Source organism: Neomonachus schauinslandi, chromosome 7 (assembly GCF_002201575.2).
Source record: "Neomonachus schauinslandi chromosome 7, ASM220157v2, whole genome shotgun sequence".
Lineage (NCBI taxonomy): Eukaryota > Metazoa > Chordata > Mammalia > Carnivora > Phocidae > Neomonachus > Neomonachus schauinslandi.
This window is the reverse complement of record NC_058409.1, coordinates 123,205,896-123,228,153: the sequence shown is the minus strand read 5'-3', so window position 1 is coordinate 123,228,153 and position 22,258 is coordinate 123,205,896. Positions and strand designations below refer to the sequence as shown.

Genomic DNA, 22,258 nt, shown 5'->3' with positions numbered 1-22,258 from the left:
GGCATTTCCTGTTTTCTTCTAGTTGCAGGAGTTAACATCTTTATTAATAGTAAACTTGGAGTTTGTGGACTGGCGGAAATTCCTATTAGTAATCTCGATGCCTTGGATCATACCCATGGAGGAAGAGCTCCTCAAGACCCTGCAGAGGTTCAAGGCCGTGGATGAAGAGCAGCTGGGCACCATCACTTTCGAGCAGTATATGCAGGTTGCTACCAGGGCCTGGTGGCACTAACACTACTGGAGTACTTTTGACCTAAGAAATGTATTATTCACTGGTCTTGGGCCAGCATTCTGCCCCTCAGGTGTCCATGTCTGGGCACCCAGAGGCAGTGCAGACACTGTCCAAGTCCCAGGTGGAAGTCTAGCTTCCCTAGGGAAAGGGTCTGGAGAAAGAGCTGCTAGGAGAACTAAGAGCTCTGAAAGAAGTCACAACAACTTCATTGTCCTTCTCCTAGCTCCTACACAGTGGTCCTTAACCTTGGCTATAAACTAGAATCACTTGCAGAGCTTTTAATACGTCTAATGCCCAATACCCAATACTCTGGGAGTAGTAACAACAGTACTAGCCAGGGAAATGAACACAGGGAGAGGGGAAGGGCTTTTTCTCCATTTGGTCATGAGCATGGTGAATGATGAGATAGTTTGTGACAAGTTAAGTTTGAAATGTCTGTGAAAAAACAGACCGAAGCGTCCAATCTGATGCAGCAGATGCAGAACAGATTGCAAGTCACTATCATGTAGGCAGTGATTAAATTTATGAATAGACGAGATACCCAAAGGAAGTGTGGAAAGTGATGAATAACTCAATAACATGATACCTGGCCATTGGCCTGGGCAGGTAGGCCACATAACATGTGACCTTTTCCAGAGCAATTTTGGTAGAGTACAGAATCCAGATTGCAGAGGATTGATTATGTGAATAGGTCTCTAGGAAGTGAAGATAAAAGTCAATTCATCTTTTAGAAGTTTGAGTAAAGAAGGAGAATGAAACCCCATAACTAAGAGGGCCTGAATTACTTATTTTGTGTCTACTAATTGAAATCATCTTATTGCTCATCTTTTCACATTGCTGGTAGACACAAAAGATGAAAGTGATTATAAGGTTCTAATTTTGAAATAGGGTAATACTCTTTAGGTGCCTGTATCTTGTGTATATTTCAATATTGAAAGAGCACATCCCTTCCTGCTTCTCTTTTTGTCCTTAATTAATGGATGGCATGTGTATAGACAGCCCCCGGCGTTCCCATGCTTGTGCTGTTGAGCCAGAGGAAATAATACTTGAATATGAGGAGGTTCCTTCAAGGCTGGTCAAGACAGGTGCTTTGGCTGATTGGGCTTTGATAAATTTGCTTCCCAAGTAGAGCAATTTATAGATACTACCACTGACCTCGACTTAAAACTTGTGAAAATGATTTTGTCTAAAAATAAAAACAGCAGAGCAAAATTTACTCTATTTTCATCATGGGCTTAAGTTTTTAATAACTGAGCACTTGCGAAATGACCAACCTTCGCTACAGTATGTGCCAATTCCCACAGGATAGCAATTTAAACATCCTTTTGTACAAACATGAGACGAACAAAGGATGTTGGCAACTTTTACCAAAATGCTGAGCCAAAACCAGAAAGCTCCTTTACCAAAAGTATAAATTTCTTAGAGAAAGTTGGTCGCTGCATTTAAAAGAAAGAAGTACTTTTTTGAACACCTCCTGTGTTTGGGGAGCAGTCCATTTCCCAGCTCAGCACTCTCCCCCACCCACCCAATTCCCAGTCCAAGGAGCCCCAGGATAAGAAGGCCATTTGGAAAGGCCCACTTGGTCATCCCACATGCCTTTCAGAGATTTCCAACACTTGCTAGCTCTCTCACACACACACACCAAAAACAAAACCAAAACCAAAAAAAGAAAAAAAAGTTATATGGCAAATGTCAAAACCACTTCTAGAGCAAAATTTTATAAGATTTGTAAAAATGCTACATTAGAACAGTAAGGTAGAATAACATGCATCGCTGAAATGGAGTTCTCTGGCAGAGGAGGGCTCTCTATACTGCTTTTTATTTTGTTTGTCTTTTTCTTTTCTTTTGACTAATTGCAAGTTCACCACAACAGCCACTTAAGAGTGTGCTGATTTCCCCAACTTCTAAAATGGAATGAGATAGCTGGCGAAGTCAGCCGGGCTGTGTACCTGGGCTGAGCTCTGCGAACACAAAAGCCTGTTTGCCCTCTACCCCCAGCCCTCCTGCAGCTGTCACATGCTTGCCTCTATGGTGTGAGGAGGCTGAGCCACTTCAGGTAGGATTCTGTGACAATGAACTCTCAGCTCACCTTCTGTCCGTGAGAATGCATGTGATTACAGGCTTAATGAGTCAGATGTTCTGGGATCCAAACAACACAGTGCTCATTCTTTAAGGAAAAGTAAAAAACAAAACAAAACAAAACAAAACAAAAAAACTTCAGCCGTGATATGGGAAACAAAGGCAGAAGAAAAATTATTAAATTTCCTTACTACCTACAGCCCATTGACTAGTCCTTGAAACAGGCAGAGTGACAGTCTTCTAGGGACACAACTGCCTTAATATTGATACTTTGCTGAGGGCAAAAGCCAATCTTAGCCCAAGCCCCAGGACCCTGTAAGTTTACTTTAACATATAAAAATTCCTTTGGAAACTTCCTTTATCTCTACTCCCCAAGATACACATTGGCAATCATCCCCCAAGTATATGACACACCCGTATACATCTGAAGGGTCTCATGACTGAATTTTTACTAAACAGTAATAAATGACCTTTCCTAACAATAGCTAGCCCCCTCAGGATCCTGAAAACCTTGTTTCCAAAACACCTGGGAGGCTTACACTATCCTTAACCTCCTCCCAACTTGAAAGTATATGAATGGCCACTCCTCATGACCCCAGAACAGCTCTTTCTGCCTACAGGTCCTGTCCCCGAGCTTTAATAAAACCACCTTTTTGCACCAAAGACGTCTCAAGAATTCTTTCTTGGCCTTTAGCCTTGAACCCTAATGTCTTTCCTGTGTCAGGCCATGTTTTAGCAAGAGAGCACAAGGGACATTTCCATCTTTTAAGGAGAAGTCACCTAATAATCCAGTGACTCATGATATGGTTGACAGAACCTTGCTTTATCAATTTAAACCGTACTATCCAGGCTCACATTTAACATTTCACATTGCTACAATTTTCACGGATGACTTCTTAAAAATCAGAACTTGTTTTCCAGTCAGGTTATTTTTTTTCCTTTCTAATGTGCCCTTCTTTTGTGAGAAACACACAATGTTCTCATTTATGCAATATCTTACATTTTTAGTAAACTAATATGAATGAATCCTTGGGTTTAAGGATCAGGGAAAATTTCCTGTGCATCGAAACAATTAAACATGGAATTGAGAGTTGGTTGAAAAATGGTAGGAGGAATTGGGATCCAATCTCTATTTCTTTTTTCCCTTTTAGCTTCTTTTACCATTTCCTCTTTGTCCCCAGTTTCCAGCAATTTGATTATTGTGTTCCTTGGTGTGGTTTTCTTCATGTTCTGCTTGGTTCACTGAGCTCTCAAATCTCCATGGGTTTTGTAGTTGTTGTCAAATTGGAAATTTTTCAGGACTTTTTTTTTTCCTAAATATTTTTTCTGCACACCCACCCCATCTCAAAATCCAATCACATGCTTATTGTCCCATGGGTCACTGATGCTTGGTTCATTTTTTTTCCAGTCTTTTTTCTCTGTGCTTTACTTTGTATTCATTTCTATTCCTATGTCTTCAAGTTCACTGATCATTTCCTCTGCAGAGCTGAATCTGTTATTAATACCATGCAGTGTTATTTTTCATTTCAGATATTAAATTTTTTGTCTTTAGTAGTTCAAGTTGGTTCTTTTTTATATCTTTCATTTCTCCCTTCATTATGTGCTTGTTTTTTCTCTATCTCCTTTAACAAATGAAATATATTTAGAATAGCTGAAGGAACATCCTTCTCTGTTCATTCTATCATCTGTGTCATTTTTGTGTTTGTTGTTATTGATTGGTGTTTATTCTGACTATGGGTCATATGTTATGGCTTTTTTTGCATACCTAGTAACTTTATATTGGGTGCCAGATGTTGTGTATCTTATATTGTTGGGTGCCCAATTTTATGGGCACCTTTAAATATTGTTGGGCCTGCAGTGGTGTTACTTGGAATCACTTCTATCATTTCAAGGTTACAATAAGATTTATAAGGGTGGGTCCAGAGTGGCCATTAGGTGAGGGTTAATCTGGTCCCACTGCTAAAGCAATTATTTCTGGGGGCTCTCTCCAGTGCCTGTGTTTGAGGAGATCCTTCCACTCTGCTTGGTGGTAATATAGACTCTTCCTCTCAGCTCCATGTGAGGCTCAGTAATTGTTCAGCTTACTCCTTTCCTATGGTTCTTTCTCCAGCTTCTGGTATCTTCCACAAACACACATCCACAGATTGGCAAGTCAAGACTTATAGAGATCCCTCTGTGAATCCTTAGGGCTTGCTTTCCCACTCAGTGCATTGCTGGTATTCTGCCCTGAAAATTCTAGCCATCTTGGCCTGCCTCAACAACAAAATCTGTCTTCTCAACTCAGAAAGACAACCAGACTCTATTTGGATGCCTCTCCTGGTGCTGCAGCCTGGGAACTCCCTCCAGCCTAGAACACTAGTAGAACTCCTTGGTTGCTTCCCTTAGTTCAAGAATTACTATCCTGTGTTGCCTATCGTCTAATGTCTGGAAAATCAACTTTCAGATATGTTGTTCATTTTTCTTGTTGTTTAAGTAATTCTGAACTTTGGTGCTCCATCATATCCCTTACCTATGTTCCTCATCAGTCTATTCTCCCATTGAGTGGTACTTACCCTCCACAGATTAGCTATTGGGCAAGGGTCTCCTCCTGGTCAATGCAAAAGCATATTCAAAGCCCAAGCCCATGCTGGAACTTACGCTTCTTCTGAGTCTTCTCTCACAGGGTACACATGGCCAGCGTCTCCTTTGTCCCAAATGAAAAGAAACCTTTGGGGGCTCCATCCCCTTACAAGTTATCCAATGCCATTCCAGCCTTCTCTCAAAGCACAGGTGATCCTTGGAAGGAAAGAAAGCATACAGCATAGTCAGGTTAGACAAGCTAGTGGCTCTTGGCAATAGAGTGATGAGAGTAGGTGTCACTCTGGAAGATGGTAAGAGAGCTAGACTTGGGAACAAAATGCATATGTATATGAAGTGCTTACCATGTACAAAAATTAAGGTTGGAATGACATATTCTTTAAACCCAGGGAATTTATACCTGATGTTCAACAGCAGACATGAATGGCAACACCTAAAGGAATGGACTAAATGTCCATTGTGTGGTATAAACAAGTCAAATTGGAGTTCAGAGGCAAGATCAAGGAGGGCATCTATAAGGATGTGTGATCAGAACAGAGCCTAGAGAGAGGTGCAGGTTTACATGGATGGACAGGAAGTCGAACCTGGTAGGAGGGATGATGTGAACAGAAGAGCAAGAGTAGGAAATGGTTCCAAGCAGAGAATATGACAGATTAAAGTTTTGAGGAAATTGATACAGTTGCATGGTACAGGCTGAAAAAAATGAGACTGGAAACAAAAATGACTCAGAGCTTACTAGGATGGCCTATGACAGAAGTAAAGAGGTTCTACCCCAAGGTAGCAGGAGTAGGGATGGAAAGAAGGAAGGGAAGGGAGGGACATTGTGAAATAGGAATCAGAGGATTTGATAATTGGTATCACATATGGGCTGAGAAAGAGGGATGTCATTACAAAGTAGGCCATTGAGTCAGTCACTCACTCAGTGAAGATTCTTCCAACAATGTGCTCCAGCACCACACTAGGCTCTGAGAATAGATAGCCACACAAAGGGGACATGTGGAATGTGAGCTAGCGTTATGAGTGAAGACCCCTCCAGAAGGTTGCCATGCAGGCAAAATCTAGAGCAGTGACCTCCAAACTTCATCACATGTCTAACAGATAAAATATAGCTAGCATCCCCAATATGTGGATTTTCATTTATAAATTGTACATGTGTACTACTGTACTAATACATTACTTATATTATCAAATTTTTAAGAATAAAGATTATATAAGAATGATATCAAAATATGTGTAAATGGAAGTTCTAGGATTTTTTCCTGCATCCCCCTGGTTTTTGAACCCTATTTTGGAGACCACTGCTCTAGACAGTTGAACAAGATGGATTCAATCCCTGTGGCTTTGAGAGGAATGATACTTGAATAATTTTCATTTTTATTTTTTGTATAGGCTGGTCTGTGGTTTACAAAAGATGAAGATATAAAAATTCCAGACAATCCTCTTGAACCTTTGCCATTCAATAGGCAAGAGCATCTTATAGAGGTAATTACTGAGATCCTTTTAAAAATTTACTACTATGACACTGGTAAGTTTCTTTGTCTTTTCTTCCACTTGTGTAATTTGTTTTGGATTTTACCCCCTGACCCCCAGTTCCTTTACTGTATCCCCAGAATGTAGACTTTAATGTTCATAAGGTGGCAGCACAGAAAAGTTCTGGGGGAGGAGACAGGGACCAAAATCTTAGACAGAGTCCCACTGTTAACTCAGTGTGATCTTGAACAAATTTTATAACCCTTCAGGTCTCACTTTCCTCATCTGTCAAAGTAAGCTGCTGCTCAGCACATTTGTCTCCGAGGGTCCTTCCAATTCTAAAAGCTTAGCGTAAGAACTGTCATTTTACCAACACAGTAATCGCCCCCTGCCTTGGGATACATCTCAAGACCCCAAATGTATGCCTGAAATTGTGGGTAGTACCAAACCCTATATATACTGTTTTTATGAGTCAAACTTATAAATTAGGCACAGTAAGAGACTAGCAGTAATAGCTAACAATCAAATAAAACTGTAACAATGTTCTGTAATGAAAGTTTTGTGACTATGGTCTCTCTCTCTCTCGCTCAAAATTTGTTATTGTGCTATACTCACCCTCTTCTTGGGATGACGTGAGATGATGAAATGCTTGTGAGGAGATGAAGAGAAGTGAATGACATAGGAGTTGTGATGTAGTGTTAGGCTACTAGTGACCCTCTGATGATTGATCAGAAGGAGGATCATGTTTCCGGACTGAGGTGGACCACAGTGGACCGTGGGTAACTGAAACCACAGAAAGCAAAACCACAGATAATGGGGACTACTATATATGTTTTTGTCCATTTCTCTTTGATTTTGATTAACTTGAACAACATACCAAGGGTTGCATAAGTATTGCCCATGACCCATCAGATTATTATTATCAATACTATTATTGCCAATAATGGTATTATTAGCCTCTATCCCTGAGCCCACAATAGAAAGCAGGACCTTAATAAATGTAAAGTACTCTGGCTTCAGTGTAAATGTTTAAAATATAAAAATATATGTAACACAACCAAATTCAGTAGGATATGAGAAAAGTTGAGTGGTGGATTTAGACAGCTCAGCAAACTAGGTGTATCGATAGTCCAATTTTCCAGCCAGCCATTAGTTTAAAACTGCAGTACAAAATTGAACATGACTCCAGTTATAGCCTTAAAGTGAGCAGTTCCCTTCAATTGGATGCATAGTATCAGAGCACCTCTCCCATGATAGCAGAAGAGCATATAAGAGAAAGGGGTCAAGGAGTCAACAGAGTCCAAGACCTGAGACTGGCAGGTGTGGGGGCAATTTTTTGTCTTTGTTGTGGTGGGAGTTTTCAATGTAAAACTGGAGGACTGAGACCAACCCTGTAAAGCCTTTGGAAGGCCATTCTCCATATGATTTGTGAACAGCAGTAAACAGGTTCTCTGATGACTGCTAAGCAGTGAAGCAGGAAAGGGCCTTTGGGTGCCAAGGGAGGGAGTGGCTCCCACCTACTGGTGCCCAGACTGCTGGAAAATGCCTTGGAGGAACAGAACAAAGTTGGCAGCAGAGGCAGGACCATGAAGCCTGAGAAAGAAGTGGGACAATGAATGGCTGACGTGTGTGTGTGTGTGTATACGTAGGTGCGCATGAGTGTGCACCCATGAGTGTCTGTCCAGAGGACAGAAAGGAGTGGTGTTTTCCACCCCTCAATGCCTCATAGACTGGATGTTCAGGATTACATAAGTCTCAGTGCTGTTAAACTGGGATTCAAAGCACAGATTCCAATGCTTGCAAGCTTCAAGGTCTTGATGAAGTTACCTAACCTCTCTGTGCCTTGGTTTATTTTACTCCCTCTCTGGCAGGGTTGTTGTGCAGAGTGAGTGACTGGCACATAGTGAGCCCTATGTAAGTGTTAGCTAAACAGAAGCTAGTCATGCTAACTATAGTTGGCTGAAGGATGGTTAATGGTTAACATGCTAAAGAAAGGTGTACAAAGAAGAAAGATAAAACAACAAAATAAATTTACCCCTTTGGCTATAATTAGAATAAGAAAGACCAAATAGGGGGGAGGTTGGGGAATGCCCCACAGAGAGGGAATTCTGAGGGTTAGGAGCCCTGGGCTCTGTCGCCAGTTCTGTCATGACTCACTGTAGGACTCTGTACCCTCTTAAGAAGGGGGCTTGAACTACAGTCTCAGGTCCCACCCAATTTCTCTGCTTTGTCACTTGTGCTCTCTGTGACCCAGGGCCCACCTCTGAGCCACACTGGCAGGGACTCCTGGAGACAGGTCATTAGCACTATCCATGGGCTTGAATGACCCCAGAGTCCCAGGCACTGAATGGAAGGCCCTGTTGCATCCAAGAAAGGAACCTTGAGACGGGTCTGTGTTGCAATCACAATGTTGTCCCCTGACAGTGATGGTGTACTTCATGATGACTGACAAGGTTCCACAGGTCATGTCCTGGCTTCCCAGCTTCCCACACACTCAGTGCCAAGAGCAGCTATTCCAGTATTTTAAAATCCTTAAAGATTTCCCAAGAAAAGGCGATTTAATTTTGCCATAATCAAATTCACAGATGTCTTAATCTCTCCACAGCTTCTATTCATGTGAAATCCTTCTATTACTTTGGGCTGGTAATATTTGTTGAAGCCAGGTTTGAAATACTAGGTGTTTGTTAACAGATCCCAAATGCCTATTTCCATCGCAAACCTCCCTTGCAAACCTCCTACATGCAACTGCCCATTTGACATCTCCACTAGAATATTCTAGTAGATATTTTGAACTCTCTGTGTCCAAACCTGGTACCTGAAGTCCCATCCCCACCACACCACCATTCCCATCTTCACCCAAAGCCTCGATATCCAGTGGTTAGCGCACTCTTTCCGCCAGTGTGAATCCACAGTGGAAAAAGTCACTTACTGTCAATAGATTAAGTGTGGAGTTCAGAGCAGTGTTGGCAAGTTGAAAGATTTTAAGGGCTAGACCCCCAGTGGCTTTAGGTGTCACTTCCCCCTCTTTCCACTCACCGCAGGGAGATCTATTGGAAGCATTACATTTAGGAGTCAGAGCCCAGTTTGTCAGAGTGGTGATAAGGATAGACAGAGAGGTCCTTGTTCTGTGGCTCCCTTTTCCTGCTTAAAATGTAATCCCCCCCACCTTTATTGGCATATTCTTTCCTAAATATGTTGATACCATTGATTAGCATATAATTTTCTTTAACATTAGGATTTTGAGCCTTACTCTTCTGTTTTTTAACTTAGCATATTCTCCAGTTAATACTATTCATTACCTATTATGTTTACTGATTCAATCCTCAGAAAGCGACCTTATTCTAAAGCTCCTGGAAGGATCCTTCATTGTCTGTCCATCTACTGCCTACCCATTTTAAGTCTTTTATCTTGGATTGAAATTCTTTTTGTGTGACAGTTTTTCTTTAGGCTATTTGCTGACCATGAGAAGGATCCACCTCAACTTGACTACACACAGATGCTGCTTTATTTTGCTTGTCATCCAGATGCTGTGGAAGGTGTCTATAGGGCCCTCAGTGTGGTCATCGGGACTCATGTCTTCCAGCCAATCGAAACTCTTCCTGTTATTGCAGAAAAGGTAATTGTGTTCCAGAAATGGACTAGCTTTGGGGTCCGGAGGGGGATGCCAGAAGATCCTAAACTTCTAACAACAGAGACTCTGTTTGTTTCATCTCTGTATTTTTCTGGGTACCTAACACAGCACTTTACACATAGGAGGTCTTCAATAAACCTTTACTCAATTGGATTAAGAACTAGAGACCCACTATCCAAAAAAAAAAAAAAACACCTTTGTAGTATAAATCAAAATTGGCTCAAAGTTTCTTGGTGGAATCCAAGTTTGTTCTGTAAAGGATAGCCTTTATTTTACATGAAGTGCTGATCCTTACAAATGAAAAAGAAGTGGGCATCAATCCAATCTGTCTGTCATCCTATATGGAAATTCTATGCAAAACAAGTTCAGGCCTCAGATATCCCACATATATGTGACACTTGATAGTGTTTCAGGCCAAAGCCCAGCCACCTGAAATCCACAGGTACCTTGTATCTCCTGCATCCAAGGACAAAGAAGCTTAATAGCTAATAAAAAACCTCACATTCCCTTTTAGATTTCTAAAGGATTGGCATTCCCTAGCTTTTTTGGGATGGAAAAGCCTCAGAACAGGAGGCTAACTAATGCATTTATTAGGTGCCCATTTGCATGACTTGTAGTATTTCCCTGATATTTGGGGACAGAGCTATGGTCCTTGTAATGGAGGACCTCGTAATGTCCTTCTTTTATGGACAGAGGAGAGAGAGGTACTGCCCAGTCCAAACTCTGTAGATGTCATAGCCACACTTGTTTGCCTCTCATACATGTCTGTCAAAACAAAGTATGCTGCGTTCCCTTAAAAAAAAAAAAGTGGAGGAAGTTTCTGTGACAGCTTTCACATATGTGAAGAAATAGACCCTCTTAGATGTAACCCTGAATTTTGGCCCTGAGCAAATGGACAAAAGATGTCCTTCCCCTCCCACCAGGGCCAGAGTGAGGCCAGACAGGTACCCAGGAAGCCGACCACTCAGGGCTGTTTGACCCGATGTGCTGTAGATGTTACTTCAACACTTAACACAGTGGCAGAAAGGACAGCAAGAAATACTTGTTTCACTCAAGAATTCTGTCTTCTTAGACAGTGGAAAGTCAGTTACAGCTTTCCCAAGTAAATAAGGAGTTAGATTCCAACCACCTCTGTTGGGCCTGCATTTGCCACTTCCCCAGGGATGTTCCTGTCTCCCCGTATAGGTTGGGCCTCCCTGAGCTAACTCTGGCATGGATCATGGCCTGCCAGGAGGTCTCAGTCAAATATCTATCTTCCAGGAGAGCTTCCCTGACCTCAGATGTTGTCAGGCACCTCCTGTCATATGTTTCCAGAACATTCTATGCTTCTTTCATGGTACTCGTCACAGTAACTACTTCTTCAGGTCAGCTTCTTTTCTAGACTTTAAGCACCCTAGGGCAGGGAGGGGCCGTCTGTCTTATTCTGAACCGGCCACAACCCTGAACCCGAATTACTGGCACAGAGGTCAGCAAAAATTTCATTGAGTGAGTCAGTTAATTAATTAATTAGCTTTGTAAATCAGGCTCTCTGCATAGCCCTGTGATCCACAAGGGATACAGAAGAGCCAAATTTTCTCCCCCGAAGGGACTGTGTGTAATTGCCCCCATCTGTGCAGAAAAGAATGGAAGAACAATGTCCCAAATGTGGAAGGAACACAGTATAAAGGACAGATTAACACAGGGTGTTACTGATCAAAAACAGTTTTTATACCTTCTTCTTTCCCACTTCCCTATCTCTGTTTTTGCTATTGCTTCCGCCTGAAATACCCTTCCTCTCATCCTGAAGGATCCAAGGCCTTCCCATTAGCCAAGGCCTTTTTCAACTACCAGATGATTCATGAAACGTCCCCTGATACTCAAGAGCAACACTGGGCATCCTCAACTGGGCCCCCTTATATTCAGATTCTCCCTGACAGGGCTGAGTACCACTGTATGCGTACATGCATTTATTCAACACATATTTATCCAGCTTTTCTGTGTACTGGAAACCACCCTTGACCTGGGGATAAAGTAAGTAACATAAAGACTACATCATATGCTAATAAATGCTACAGGAAAAAAAGAATCTAGGGAAAAATACAGGAGTTGGGGCAGGTTGCAATGCTGGGAAGAGCAGCAAGGTAATTGCAATTCTAAGTAAAGACAGCAGTAGATGCCAAAGCCCTAATTCCAAAGACCAGCCATTGCAGTTGGAGAGGAGTGAGCTGGAGGAGAGTAGTAAGAACAAAAAGTGATGGGAGGGGGCCCTGAGGGCCACTGTAGGGACCTTGGCTTTGACTCTGCCAAGAGATGAGATGAGAAGTTATTGGAACACGGTCATCTGATTTAAAATGTATGGAGATCTCTCTGGCTGCAGTGTTGGGAGCAGACTGTAGGGGGATGAAGGAGGGAAGTAAGAAGAACTAGTAATTCAGGCAGCAGTTTGTCTGTTGAATACTACTGCTAAGTTATTTCTACCTTGAGGTGGGGACAACATGTTAGCTGCCACATAGCAATTGTTCAGTCAGTGTTTGTAAACATGGCATAAAAGAAGGGAGGAAGAGAGAGCGGAGAGGAATGGAATCCTGTTTCCAAGGTAGAGAGGAGGTGAGCAGACATTCCCAGGAGGGGCAATAATGGATCCAGGAGGCCGCAATGAGCTGGAAAGTCCAGGAAAAAGGAAGCATGTGCTAGAATTGTTGCTATAGCAACAGACAGCTGCCTGGGTGAGTAGCAGCCAGGCTAGCTAGCACAGGAAGGCTGCATCCCCTGTCCCAAAACCACTCATTCACAGAAGTTAGTGCCCCACGGGGAAAGCAAGCCCCTGGAGAGCTTCTCTCCAGAGCTCTTCTAAAGTCCAAGGACACTGCACAGGAACCTCCCCACAACCACTGCACCACACAGATGGAACCATCCTGAGGGGCAGGGGGGGCAAAGAGCCTGCCTATGACACACCACACACAGAAGCCTGTTCCTGGCTCAGGGAGAACCCTAGGAGCTTGAGCTTTTGAAATACAGGATCCGCCCACCTCCCTCATTCTTGCTCACCCCTTGTTCTTACTATCCTGCCTCAAAATTATGCTACTCTGTTACTGTGCCCTTTCCAGCTCTGTTCTAGTTTCCTGGGCAACCTCCTCCCAGGAAGCCAGACTGAGCCTGCTCAGAAATAACACCTCCAACGGATCCACATTCACTCCCAAGACATTAAATCAGATCTCTGTTTTGTTTTCCGCATAAACAACTGGAAATCTCCCCAATAGTTTATTCTTCCTTACTCCACTCTGTGACTCATGCTGTTATATTCAATGTGTCACAGACCTTCTGTTCAAATCCATGGCTCCTTGAGTAATTTAAAAGAAGCTCAAGAGCGAAGCATTCATGAGTATGCACTAGTCCTAGTGAAGCTCTAAATAAGTTGACATTTGGGAAAATGGTTCATTCTGGCCTGCGGGGTTATGGTGTAGGAAGTCAGTAAATTGTAAGCTTGAAACTCCCACATTTTGAAGATCTTGTTAAAGCATTTAACAGATGTTAAAGCACAGCATTTGAGATGCTGGGGTTTGAAACATATAAGTTTTCATTCCATCTTACTCTTTTGACGCTTTGCCCATATCGGTCCCAAGGTCTGACCTTTTGTTCTGCCTCTGAGATGTGGGAATGAACTGATTGAATGATCGAAATGCATGGCCAGGGGCGCCTGGGTGGCTCAGTTGGTTAAGCGACTGCCTTCGGCTCAGGTCATGATCCTGGAGTCCCGGGATCGAGTCCCGCATCGGGCTCCCTGCTCAGCGGGGAGTCTGCTTCTCCCTCTGACCCTCCCCCCTCTCATGTGCTTGCTCTCTCTCATTCTCTCCCTCTCAAATAAATAAATAAAATCTTAAAAAAAAAAAAAGAAATGCATGGCCAGGCACCATTCTGGGGACACGTTTGTTGGGAGATCTCGAGCCTCTGAGAGGTAACTGAGTGTGACATCGTGTTTGCTAGCACCACAGTCTGTCCTGCTGCTCAGCTGCTAATGTGACTCACACAGAGTTTTGATGCCACTAGTAATTGCTCGTTCAGTAGCACTGGCTTTTCTTCAAACTGGCATCGCTGGTTTTGTTCACACAGCCACATTCAAAATTGTGATCTTTCAGAGATGTCTGTTGGAGGCCTCTTCTCTTGCACCCTCCACGATCTCACCAGGATGCTGATCTGGCTCCTTTGGTTCCCATCCCAGCTTCCCCTCTCTTCCTGCCCTCTCACTGAACCACTAAGTCTATTCTCTCTCAACCGTATGGAGAGCAAAAATAGCAAAAGCATATCCTCTGACATTAATGATTCTTCATTAAAATTTCAAATGTTTAAATTGTTGTGTTTTGGTAACAATTCATTTGTCCCAGGATGATTATATTGGGCCTCTGAAAAGTTAGTCCCTCTCTAATTATGGAAATAGTGGAGAGAGACAATGCTCTTTCCCTGTTTAATTTAGGTATCACCTGCTCATCTAATCTGACTAGTCATTTGCTCACCCACAGGTTCTGTCTTTATCATGTCCATGCAGCATTTATTCTGCAGTCTCAGTAGAAATCCATTCATCCTACACCACTCAGCAAGATGTTTTCATCTTGACTGTGTTCATTTCATTATACTAAATGTTCTATTGCCCTGGAAAACTATTGATAGGTAGCCAGTGTGATGATCCTCAAGCTTCCTAGGTGGACACGAAAAGGCCAGTTTTACATTTCTGCAATGTAACATTTCAATCGTTTAAAATAAAGAAGAAGTTGAATAGATAGATAGATGATAAATAGATAGGTAGATAGATAATAAATAGATGATAGATGATAGATAGATAGATGATAGATAGAGAATAGATAGATATATTTATACTTAATTCCAAATTCTTCACCTGATAAAGCATTCTCTTTCTCCCTCTCTCTTAGATTAAATTCCCAATTTACCAAAGGATATAGAAACCCAACCCACACAGAGCTAAAGCAAATGCAACCTGTCTTCATTACACTGCTCACAGCCCCTACAAATCTCCTAAAGGGACTGACAACTATCAGAGGCTTAATCTGCTGCTGTATCATAATCCTTTTTATACCTGGGACTCTATTTGGAAAGAATTTGCATGATTAATTAACTTGCACGTAATACTTCTACTGAAGTGAATATTTATAGACATTGGATCCATCCTTTTATTTAAAGCCTAAATTTAACATTTTTCCTTTCTTGGGATAAAGGAGAATCAATATTCAGGTGTTTTCTGACATCTGACCCATCAACATTCTAAAAATGCCCATTTTTCTATGGCAAATCATCAAATATCAATTATCTCATCATGAAACACACACACATAGACACTTTTATTACAGTAAATACAAGAAATACAAATATGTAGAGTATTTGGAAAGTTCAAAACTAAGTGAAAAAGAAATCACCTGTTCCACTACCGGGAGGTAACCATTGTTTTCTCTTTACTGTGTCTTTCTTTTCACTAATAAGCATAGATATATAAGAAAATGAGGATCCTAGTGTATTTATTATTTTCTTTTGTTTTCTTTTTGCACTTATTCTGTGAGTGTTTTCTCATGTCACTAGGTATTCTTCTAAACCGTACTTTCCGTGGTAGTATAGTATTCCATCACAGAAATACACTATAATTTATGTCATCACTCCCCATTTTTGGAATTGCAGATTTTCTGTGTTTGTTGTAAGTAACACTGAACAAACATCCACATACAAAAGTCTTTGTGCACACTGATATTTCTTTACAGTCAATTCCTAGATCTGTAGTTACAGCAACAGGCAGGACTATTTTTCAGGCTTTTGATAAATACAAAATTACACCAGAAACAATGTACTCTTTCCCATACTCACAGGGCCAGGGCCTGACTTCATGGCTCTTGGACACGTTTCAAGGAGCGGCCATAGCAATCCCACCTCACTTTCCACATTCAATTTGTTTTCTACCTTGCCTTCCAATGTTTAGTTGGATTTAACCTCCAGGATAAAAACAAACATTTTGGAAGCTCTTAGAATCTATCAAGCTTAAGTAATTAACTTGCCATACCCTCTCAACTATAGTCAATTTCCAAAGCAAATCCTTTAAAAATTGACGTTCATGTACAGAAGGCTGACACCAGTTACACTAATTCACTCCAGTATCCATTTATGGAGGAATCCGAGGTGCCTGGCATGCAGTAAACCGAAGCATGTATGGTGAGTAAGAAACGCCCCACACAAGGCATCTGTAATCTCCAGGCAGAATTGGTCTAGATTTTTGATGTGATCTCCAGTGCAGCTAGCACATTCTCCTCTATATTTGTTTGGCTAGGTTGTGGGAGGCACCATCATTTCCTTGCATGAAAAGTATGTGGCAACATTGGCGTGTTCTAAATGTCTCCATTACTGGAAAGACTTCAGTCTGACTTCATATTCTCTTCATTTAATCATGCAGATCTCCTCCTTGACTGACATGAGTCCAGTTGAGGAATATCCTGAACTCGAGGGAAACTTTGTGAGTGAGGAAAGGGAACTAAGAGAAGACGGGGAGGGAAAGGAAGAAATCCCTGAGAATGCGAACACTGAAAAGATTTCCATGGAAAAACTACTCAAAGTGTTCCAAGGAGGAAAAGAAGTACAGGATGCTAACAGATTTGCCAGCCACGTACAGATAGAGAACGCTTACTCAGAGGTTGGTTAGATTCTTTCATAAAAGGGGCAACTTGTACATAAAAAAAGTCACCCTCAAGTTTTAACATAGTTTCATGGAAGTGCTTTCAAATGTATCATGGTATAGAAATTATGGCAAATTCCTTTATTAAGTAAAATAAGTTTTTAACATCTGCAGGACTGTAAAGTTAATTAACTTCATTTTTTTCTTCTTTGAAGAACTTCATAAAAGTATTTCAAGACCTAGGTGCCAAGAATCTGGAGCCAGTTGAAGTTGCTGTTCTTCTGAAGCATCCTTTTATTCAAGATCTGATTTCAAATTATTCAGACTATAAAATCCCTGTGAGTATTACCCAAAGGTGTCCTAATTCAGTTGAGCTTAGGATCAGGACATGGTGGGACATCTCCAGTGTGGACTACAGAGACGGGGGAGAAGCTGGCGTTGGCGAAACCAGGGTCAGGAGAAGCTAAGCTGGTAACAGCATCAGCCCAGACAGGCCAGCCCATGATACCCAGAGGGTATCAAGGTCAGGGACAGTAGAGGTAGCTGGCAGTACTGTGGATGATACTGTCAGCATTATGGAACTGCCTCATTAGGCATGGGGCTACTTTGGACCTAAGACAGAAGGTTAAAGTCGATGAGATTAAAGCTGGGTGAGTGGCCATGTTAGTGTTCCGGATCATCCCAGCTGCCTGATGACTGGCCTACGACTGAAGGGTATGGAGAATAGAATCCCCCTTTGCCAAAGAGACTAAGGAGACCATGATCCCAACCAAGTGCCAACATAGTCATTGCATTCTAATCATGGTCCACATGGTCTGTGTTGTGCATACGGTGACAGTGCGCATGAAAGCCTGGGTGCCAGTTCCGTCAGGGAAGTACTATTCAAGATGGAGAAACTGAGGACAAAACCCAGCAGACTGGACCAACTCAGAAGGAGGGGAGGAAGAAAAGAAGAGCCGTACTCCAGAGCTCACAGTAACCCAGCCATTCTGTACCACATATGCTGAATGTGCATCCACCATGGCGGTGCCTGGTCTCCAACAGCAAGGGCTAAGGCCAGCAGAGGCAGACCCCCGTTCACAGTGGGGCAAGCATACAACCTCCTCACATACCAGTTCAGCCGCATGAAACCTCCTTATTTGGCTCCTGCCAGGTGTTTATTGGACTATACAGGGTTTGCTCGGTTTCAGATAAAAGCACTTTCACTTTGCTAAAATGAAGCTGATCTAAGATGCATTACTCCTGACTTCTCAGTGATAAACCTCTATGCCCAGAAATGAGACTATTCCAACTTGAATCTCTACAGACCTAAATTGGTTTGTTCTAAATTGCTGATCTTTTTACATAGAAATTGTATTACGTATGTTGGTAATCATTGAAATTGATTCTAACAAGCTAGCAGACTCTCATCCAGTAGTGAAGTGTGATTAGAGCCTTTTAGAACACAGGCTCAGGAATCAGAAAGTCATGGGACTGAATCTCAGGTATACTACCTGCTAGATACCTGACTTTAACTTTCTGTTCATCCCAGCTTTCTCATCTGTTAAATGGGAATAACAGCCATTCCTATTCAAAGGATTGTGGTGAGGATGAAATGAGACTGTGCATAGGAAGCACACAGCATGGTTCCTGACACTCGGCAAATACTTCAGAAATGATGGCTGTTAACAATCACTCTTCACGACTGAGCACTTATTACTGAGGCTAGTAATGTAAGTTTCCAGGAGAGACAAAATGAGTACGAAACTCAGTTTCTGTTCTCAAACAAATTCCACTTCTGTTTGCAAGAGAATTTTTACATGCAAGAATTACTAGAGAATGATATAAGGTACGCCACCCAAGCAAAACATTATAGGAACTCAAGACATAGGACACTTTTTTTGTTCCAGAAGCTGAATCTTCAAAGATGACCAGGATTGTTGAAAGTGGAGGGACAGGAGAGGACGTGTATACGGATTTGCTGTTGGGATGGACAGAGGACAGCATCACAGGGAAAAGGAGAGACCTGTGCCAAAGGCATGAGCAGAGGACTGTGTGGGAGGAAGGGGAGGCCAGGAGGGCTTCTGAGTAGGGGCGTGATGTGACATCGTCTTCATCCCAAAGTGTTTCTTTGTCTCCTCACCATATCATATCATTATGTCTCTACCTTTAATAGGGCTCTTAAAAAAAGAGTTGTGCCTCTTTATAGAAATAGGCCAAAATAGTTGGAAACATGGTTAGCATTCCACAAACATTTACTGTTTGCATACAAACTGGTACATTACATGTCCCTTTACGGTTTCTTATATCACATATTTTCATTAAATATGAAATTAGGAGGAGGAGGGCATAGGTCAGTGTGACCCTAGAGTTAGTGGGGACAGAGAACACCAGAACTAGACAAAGGGGTGGAGAGAGAGTCGCCAATTGTGGGGATCTACCCCCCTTTGGCTTTCCTCTGGGCTAGCGTCATTCTGTATAAGGTAGGTTCCAGAGCTGTATGTTAGAATTTATCTTATATTAATTGCCAAGAACCAGTAGGAACATAAAATGATGCCACAATTTTTTCCTCCCCTAATGGGAGGAAAACTCCGTACAAAGTCAGGCGATTTGGGAACGTCTTTACTCTGGCCAGACTAAATATGATTAACTTGCAGAGAAGATTCTCTTCAGCATTTTCCTGAGAAAAGAAAACAGCCAATGGATGACTGCCTCCGAAAGGCAGCCCCTTGAAAAAAGCTTTCCTAGGGAAAGCTGGAGTCCATGGGGCTCTTTTTCATTTATGCATTGCCCCCATTTTGGAAGGAATTTGATCAACTTGCCATACACCTCACTGCTGACACTTTGGACAGTGCAGTCCCTCTGCGCAGGACTGTCTCCAGCATGGCAGGATTCTGGGCCGCCGCCCACTCTACCCCAGGAGCACCTGCACAGACGGACTACCAACACCATCTCTGCACATTCCCCAAATCTCCCTGGGGTGCAGCGTCCCTCTCTGGCTGGATCCAGCCAGCGCGCGGTGTCTGACCGCCAGGCAGTCAGCCTCCCCGGACCAGCAGAAAGAGAGTTAGACTGTCTGTCACCAGTCGGTCTGTCCATTCACTCCTTCACTGCCAGAGCGCTTCGGCAGAGTCGGCTGCTTCAGCGCCTCCCTCCTCGCCATCACCTCTCCTCCCGGACCCTCCCCCTCAAATCCATGAGAGGACGGAGGACTATGTAAGTGGGACTCATTAGTATGACTGGGAATCTGAGAGTTGAGACTGTAACCTAAAAACCTAAGCCCTGATATTCTAAAATGAAAGAGCTTCCCTTTCCAGTAAGAAGTTCTACTCTCATTTTCACAAAGCAAAAAAAAAGAAAAGAAAAAAGAAAGAAAAGAAAGATAAAAATAAAGGAAAGGAAAAAAAAAATCTCTGAAGATTCAGTTTCTGTCAAAGCCATCCTGTCACCATTTCTGCTCCAGATATCCATGTGCAAGTAAATAGATCACATTTTAAAATGAACTTTAACCACAGTGATGTTATTTGAAGATCTTTCAAGATAAGTAGAGCAAAAGCTAGAATGTGGTTTTTCAGGTTAAAATGTTGTTTGCTGTTATAAACAGTGGGAAGTGAAGGTTGTTTGCCTGATAGCTTGTGTTTACAAGGTTTGTGTTTGGAAGCAGCAACATTTTAAAATATATATTTGAAATATCTGAGTATTTGTAATTATTTTGGTATGTTTTATTTTTGCTCCTATTGGGAGGCGGCCTGGCTTTGTGGTTGAGAGAGTGGGCCCAGGAGCCATGCTGATTGGGTTCACACCTACAAACTATGTGACCTTGGGCAAGTGACCTCATGGTGCCTTGGTTTCCCCATCTGTAAAATAGGGTTACCATACCCTCATAGGGCTCTTGTATGGATTAGATGACTTAGTACATATAAAGTGCTTAGCTCAGTGCTTGGCAGGTAGAAAGCACCCGATAATAAATGTTAGACATTATGGATTATTATTACTCTTACTGTTACTGGTTTGCTGGTAGTTGCAGTGCCCAGGAAATATTTCTGAGCCATGTGAAATTATATGTGGATAAATAAATAAGCTAGGGCATTTCATCTCCTGAATTCAGTGTCTGCTCTTTGAAAAGAAAGAAAAAGGCTTTCATTGTTGCAGTGCCATGATGACAAAGAGTCCAAACTGGTGTCCCAGAAATCCCCATGTGGCCACTACCTATGGGGAAAATCCAGATTTTGTGTTGGATTTTATAGTCATTCAATCAAAGTCATTTATTTAATTTCTACTTTCATAGATCTTATACAAAGAGGTCATTTCAAGTAATGTTCCTAAATTATTAAGAAAATGCTTTGGTTAAATAAATGTAACAAGATCAATGAGGACACTGTAACTGGGTTGTTAGTGAGCAAAATCAATTAATTTCCCATGACCAATATATTTAAAATGTAAGTGAACACAAGATTTCCCACACCAACCTAATAAGTGTAGTCTCTTCTAATGAACACATGCTGACTAAATGTAGATTATTTTTAGCAAACCTGTAAATCCAGCATATATCCTTGAAATTAAGGTTTCCATTCAATAGGAGATGATAATAAATCTTTTAGTGTTAAAATCCAAATACCACAGGAGAATTTCTTATAAGTACATGAGTTGGGACCCAATTAATTATGTGAGGACAAAATGATTTATTAAGGATGACTTGAAGGAACTCTCATCCCACTGTAACTTCAGGGTATCTGACTTTAAAATATTCTCCAACCTTCTCCTTTATCTCCCTAACAAAATATGATGGCTGCTTCAGCACTTCGTGTTTTCAAAGCACCCAGGTCAAACATTTCCAGACTCTCTTGGCTTTTCTCCAATAACTGCTACTGAAAATTATGGCCTCTGACTTCAACAGCAAACTTACCCAGGGCTGGCTTATACAACTGGAGCTTATGATTTTGTCCGTGCTGCGGAGTGTCAGGTGATTCCAGGTCAGCTCACTCCTTCATCCCCAAGTGAGCATTCAGTAGTCAGCATTAGTTACCTTAAGTACACTATTCAAAGGAGACGTGTTATTAACAACTGTGGTGGATAGGACCAGAAAGGTCAATGGTGAGCAGCTGTTCTTTTTCACATAGTTCACTCAAGTTTGACCTCTGGCTGCAGGAAATCTGTATTTTCGAAGAATAAGGTCTCACAAGAAAATGATTCACTATGATTCCTGGTAGTGACTGATAATAAGCAGTGTGTGTCACTTGGCAGGGGTCAGCTCAGATAGTGAACTAACTCATGTCTTCTTGCGTAAAATGACCTCAGTCAAATTGAAACCTTTGGAACTCAGCTTTGAAGAAAAGCAACTTACATTCTTAAAGCATTTCCCTAAATTTGTGGGGGAAAAAAAAGAAACTGCATATATATAATTCTACAGTTTCCACGTGTGTTTGTACCCCTTCTATATTTTGATGCTGTTTTAAATTTATGTTTTCAATGTCTGTGATGTAAAATGTAAGATGCTGGTATTTTAAATGGATGAAAAACAAATCTTCTATTCCTAATATTAAAAAATAAAATAAAAACATGGAGAAATGAGACAATCTCCCCTCCAAATAATCTGCTGGTCTAAAATTCTACAAATCTGTAGACATGATTGATTTGGCATTAGAAT

The 22,258-nt window shown here is 41.8% G+C and overlaps 1 protein-coding gene and 1 long non-coding RNA gene across 2 annotated transcripts in view; one reads left to right on the top strand and one right to left on the bottom strand.

Annotated features, from left to right (window-relative positions):
- SPEF2 (sperm flagellar 2) overlaps positions 1 to 22,258 on the top strand; it is a 156,662-nt gene that overhangs the window by 133,743 nt on the left and 661 nt on the right. Inside the window, 5 exon segments of the mRNA XM_021696168.2 lie at positions 23 to 205; positions 6,278 to 6,370; positions 9,795 to 9,974; positions 16,414 to 16,650; positions 16,848 to 16,970. Of these exon segments, the coding sequence (XP_021551843.2) occupies positions 23 to 205; positions 6,278 to 6,370; positions 9,795 to 9,974; positions 16,414 to 16,650; positions 16,848 to 16,970 (816 nt within the window).
- On the bottom strand, positions 22 to 21,612 carry LOC110586031. The gene is made up of 3 exons (XR_002480658.1): positions 21,518 to 21,612; positions 4,949 to 5,086; positions 22 to 139 (listed from the first exon to the last, which is right to left on the bottom strand). It is a non-coding gene; the product is annotated as an uncharacterized LOC110586031 (long non-coding RNA).